The 5,000-nt window shown below is 47.7% G+C and overlaps 2 protein-coding genes across 8 annotated transcripts in view; one reads left to right on the top strand and one right to left on the bottom strand.

The window, feature by feature from the left end:
- Positions 1–5,000, top strand: part of ost4 (oligosaccharyltransferase complex subunit 4 (non-catalytic)) — a 118,530-nt gene that overhangs the window by 66,925 nt on the left and 46,605 nt on the right. The window lies entirely within an intron of this gene.
- The window catches only part of dtnba (dystrobrevin, beta a), a 14,854-nt gene continuing 11,496 nt past the window's right edge, over positions 1,643–5,000 (bottom strand). For 3 of the 7 annotated variants that reach the window (XM_067241100.1, XM_067241102.1, XM_067241101.1), the window contains 6 exons: positions 4,898–4,918; positions 4,594–4,747; positions 4,399–4,488; positions 4,258–4,302; positions 3,397–3,425; positions 1,643–3,284 (listed from right to left, as the gene is read on the bottom strand). In XM_067241100.1, coding sequence (XP_067097201.1) covers positions 3,418–3,425; positions 4,258–4,302; positions 4,399–4,488; positions 4,594–4,747; positions 4,898–4,918 — 318 coding nt within the window. In that variant the 3' untranslated portion in view covers positions 1,643–3,284; positions 3,397–3,417. Of the gene's footprint in view, positions 3,285–3,391; positions 3,426–4,257; positions 4,303–4,398; positions 4,489–4,593; positions 4,748–4,897; positions 4,919–5,000 lie in introns of all 7 variants that reach the window. The other 4 variants (XM_067241103.1, XM_067241105.1, XM_067241104.1 and 1 more) reach the window with 4 other exon arrangements.

Raw genomic sequence — 5,000 nt, 5'->3', positions numbered from 1 at the left:
AACGTGGAAACAGAAGCTTCTTGGAAGCAGGGAACATCAGAAGAGTGGGTGTACACAGTAGGCCTATCAAAAACACCCACACTCTGCGCCGTCAGCAAAACTTCTCCCACAGATTTAGTGTATGTAGGTCATAGTCTTTCAAATAAAACATACGCACGTCGATCACAAATGTATGTGAATAATAGGGATACTATCCGTGGTCATCATTTAGTCTTTCGCGGATAATGTCTCCGTTATTGACATCAGTCGTTTTGTGTCAAGACAACAACGGTCTGCGCCTGTGTGTCTGGGTGGCTATGATCGGAGGACATAGTTGCGCAAAAAAAGGGTTGTTCAGAGCCAAACTAGGCCTACACTACAGAATTTCCAATAATGAGGCAGCGACGGCCTTTTAACAAACGCGCGCGCGTGCACATATACACACAGTTATACAAAACACGACACGACCCTATTACCGGAACAAAGCCACGCGTTATCCAAATAACTGACAAATACGCCGGTGACTGTCTCCTCAAGTGCAGAGTGGCGGCAGGATTGATTGTCCCTCGGTAAACGGCGTTGTAGATTACTGGGTCAGGTAAAACGGGGCGCGGACAGACTCAATGCACCCGTTAACCTCAGCATGCGCGTTCCGCGGCGACAGCTACGCGCTTGTGTCTGCATCTGGAGTAAAGCCGTGCTTACGATGTGCCTGCGGGGGGTATCAGTTAAACTTCCCCGTCCGCGAGGTTGTCGTTATTAACGGGAAAGGTGTCCGGTATGTCGGCGTTTACCCTAAATAAATCTCCTCAAGTTCACTCGCCCGTAGCCGTATATAATGCGCACAGCTACACGTTCAGACAGCTAAAAATGGTACCCTGTTTTATTTAGACGCACTATGCGTGATAGGCCTAAAGCAAATAATCTAAACAACTGTGTCAATATGTCTCCAGGAGATGGAGGTTGATATTTACCGTGTTGGCCGTCCCAGGCCCGGACCCCGCGATCGTCTCACTCCCTCGCTCTCTACCGGGTCTCCCTCCGTTTCTGCTCGTACTCCCTGTCTCTTTCCACCGGCCTTCTCTCACGAGCCGCAGAGGCCGCCACACCGGAAAAGTTTCCGCTGGGTCCTAAAGTCTGGTGCCGTTCACCACCACACAGACTTGTAGACAGACTCACACGGCGGCATAGACGCTTCCTTTCTTTCTCTCTCTCCTTCTAAACCCAAATTTCTCGGACAGGTAGTTGACTGTTGGTTAGCTGGCTGACCTGTGCCGACCCTGGCCTACTGACCCTCTCAGGTGAAACCGAGAGCTGATAAGGAGGTGGGCTGGGGGAGAGGATTGGAGTGAAGGCTAAATAGTTATTTATGGAGTCTGTAAGGTCACAACCCTGACCTTTGAGAACTTCATCAGTCCTCAGTTTTCTCCCCGCCCATACTTTCCCCAGCTCTCACTCTCTCAGACACACACTCACTGTCAAAACACACTCACACACACACATTCTCCGACTCATGACCCAGACCTGACCTTTACTGGAGAATCATGGAAACCTGAGATCAAGAGCTCATCAATATTAATGATGAGCTTTAAATAACCACCTCCCAAAAACTGTCGTTTTCTGAAAAACAACAATCAAACAGAGATGACCAGAGAGACTAAGGTGGTTTGTGTTAAATAATATTTATTGGTGATGAAACAGATCAACACAGCATTGACCAGTCATGTCCAGGATTACGCATCAGAGCTAAGCACGCTTAAAGTTACTCTTTAATGGCGATCCCGTTCACATATCAATCATCCATCCATTCACTTCACCACTCACACTCTCAGTCAGTCAGTCATTCAGAAATAAATTAGATTTTTAAGCATGCTTAATGGTTTCCAATTTCAATAAAACAGGAAGTGAGGTCATGTTCCACTAGGGAGTGGGCAATGTAGTAGCACCTATACTAGGTTTCTAAGCTGCCAATGGAAACCACAGTGACGGTGGATATTGAGAAGGTATGAAAGTTTACAAGGCACGGGGACACGCTCTCATTCAGCAGGAACGGTTTTGCTGCCCAAGACAGATACAGCACTTACTCGAAACTTCATCTCCCATAATCCTGTGCCTCTGGCAGGAGCATAAAGGCAGCGTGACCTCATTATACAGCAGAGAAAAACTATCGGACCAACTCTTTTCATTATCACACACACATCCACACACATCCACAAAATTATTTTAAAACACGCAAACTCGCAAACTTGTTTGCACGGCTGGAGTTATAAAAGATCTTAACTGACATCCCTCAGGGAACACCTTCAGTACCAGTACCCAGCCCTGTGCTTCCCCACACAGACATACTGTCACACAGGCACCAGGTGGGTTATTAACATTCTCTGCTCAGCCTCGACACAGAGATAGAGGAGAGCTGTGATGGACTGTCTCTGGCCGTACACACAGCGGTCAGTTTTACCAAGAGAACACATAAAAGCAGACAGGGCATCACACACACCATGAGATCATTTCAAGGTAATAAATAAACACACAGTGCTGATCGCACACGCCCCTCCTCTCTCATCCCCTCATCCAGTATCCCTCTGTTCACCTCACTCTCTCATCCCCTCATCCAGTATCCCTCTGTTCACCTCCCTCTCTCATCCCCTCATCCAGTATCCCTCTGTTCACCTCACTCTCTCATCCCCTCATCCAGTATCCCTCTGTTCACCTCACTCTCTCATCCCCTCATCCAGTATCCCTCTGTTCACCTCCCTCTCTCATCCCCTCATCCAGTATCCCTCTGTTCACCTCACTCTCTCATCCCCTCATCCAGTATCCCTCTGTTCACCTCCCCTCTCTCATCCCCTCATCCAGTATCCCTCTGTTCCCCTCACTCTCTCATCCCTTCATCTTGGACTCTTCCTCTTACTTTCTGTACCTACTTTCTTACTACTTTTCTATCTCTTTTCTTTACAGAACATCTGCTTCTCCTTCCGTCTCTTTTTACCCCTCTATAAAGCATATGGCAGATCATATTTTAGACCAAATCAGTAGATTTCATATTGCTCATAAAGCTCTGAACACTCAAAACAAAATCAAAACAAAATAAAATCACATATAAAGAGAAATCCATATCAAACAGAATCACAGCAATATATCAGTAGGGTCAGTCAATTTGGTGTCCAGCATTATGATTGGTTGATTGGAGGGGAGCTGGCTTTGATGCTCAAGTCCTATTGGAGAACACCAAATAGAGTTCCAAAGGCTGGCTGGCTCTTTGGTGTTGCCACGACAACAGCTGCAGTCGAGTCATATCACTTGGCCTGGGGGGAGACAGAAAAAAGGTCCAGGCCATCAAACTAGGAGTTTAAAACACAGCCAGTTAGAGTTTGGTAAGGATAAAGCAGAGGGCATGATAGACCTGACTTACTATACCTCTGTGTCCTCTGGGTCTCCTTAACCTGCTGAGACAGACAGACATGGTTAGAGACAAGCCCCATTCAAACCATACAGGGGTCTAGTTAAGAGGGTAGTGGTCTGGTTAAGAGGGTAGTGGTCTAGTTAAGAGGGTAGTGGTCTGGTTAAGAGGGTAGTGGTCTAGTTAAGAGGGTAGTGGTCTAGTTAAGAGGGTAGTGGTCTGGTTAAGAGGGTAGTGGTCTAGTTAAGAGGGTAGTGGTCTAGTTAAGAGGGTAGTGGTCTGGTTAAGAGGGTAGTGGTCTGGTTAAGAGGGTAGTGGTCTAGTTAAGAGGGTAGTGGTCTGGTTAAGAGGGTAGTGGTCTAGTTAAGAGGGTAGTGGTCTAGTTAAGAGGGTAGTGGTCTGGTTAAGAGGGTAGTGGTCTGGTTAAGAGGGTAGTGGTCTGGTTAAGAGGGTAGTGGTCTAGTTAAGAGGGTAGTGGTCTGGTTAAGAGGGTAGTGGTCTAGTTAAGAGGGTAGTGGTCTAGTTAAGAGGGTAGTGGTCTGGTTAAGAGGGTAGTGGTCTGGTTAAGAGGGTAGTGGTCTGGTTAAGAGGGTAGTGGTCTGGTTAAGAGGGTAGTGGTCTGGTTAAGAGGGTAGTGGTCTGGTTAAGAGGGTAGTGGTCTAGTTAAGAGGGTAGTGGTCTAGTTAAGAGGGTAGTGGTCTGGTTAAGAGGGTAGTGGTCTGGTTAAGAGGGTAGTGGTCTGGTTAAGAGGGTAGTGGTCTAGTTAAGCAGGTAGTGGTCTGGTTAAGAGGGTAGTGGTCTGGTTAAGAGGGTAGTGGTCTGGTTAAGAGGGTAGTGGTCTGGTTAAGCAGGTAAGGGTTTAGTTAGGAAGTCCTTACCTCTATCTTTTCCATTTAGCAATCTCTCCTCTTCTTCATCACCATCTGCAGAGAGGCAGAGGGAAAGATCCAGGAAGGTTTAGCTTCATTTGTCATTTGTGTGTGTGTGTGTGTGTGTGTGTGAGAGAGTGTGTGTCGTACCAGAGTGCATCTCCTTCACCAGAGATGACATGGTGTTGGTGATGGAGTCTGCTGCCACCAGCAGATCATTACGGAGGTTCCTCCTGGGGCCTGGAGGGAAAACAGTCCAATCACGGGTCAGGGAACACACACACACACACACACAGACACACACACACCAATTACACAGGTGTAGACAAACACAAAAGTCTTTACCGTGAGCAAAGGCCTCTTGTACGTCGCCTCCTACTCCGGCTAGTGAGTCCCGGGGGAGGTAGGCAGGTGAGTGAGAGGGGGAGGGGCCTGCTGAGCGGGCTGGGGTCTGGACCTGGCGAGGGGGTGTGGCCTGGGCGGAGCCAGCCGCCTGAGCCTGAGAGAAAGAGAGAACGAAAGAGGTGAGATAGTCTATCAAACACAACGCAATATATATCACTTGTGTTCTCAGACAGACGTTTAGAGAAGTGTACAAATAGAGATGGAGGAAAAGAGACAGATGAAGAAAAAGAGAGAGAGAACTTACAGCCTGTCTCTGCTCCTCATCCTACGGGGTGCAGCAGAAAGATGAAAGGAAGAGACAGGAAAGAGGGAAAAGTGAGAAATAACAAGGACAGGTGCAGAAGGAA

This window comes from Osmerus mordax, chromosome 8 (genome assembly GCF_038355195.1).
Source record: "Osmerus mordax isolate fOsmMor3 chromosome 8, fOsmMor3.pri, whole genome shotgun sequence".
In the NCBI taxonomy this organism is placed as follows: domain Eukaryota; kingdom Metazoa; phylum Chordata; class Actinopteri; order Osmeriformes; family Osmeridae; genus Osmerus; species Osmerus mordax.
The sequence above is the reverse complement of the archived record's forward strand: the minus strand, read 5'-3'. Positions and strand labels throughout refer to the sequence as shown.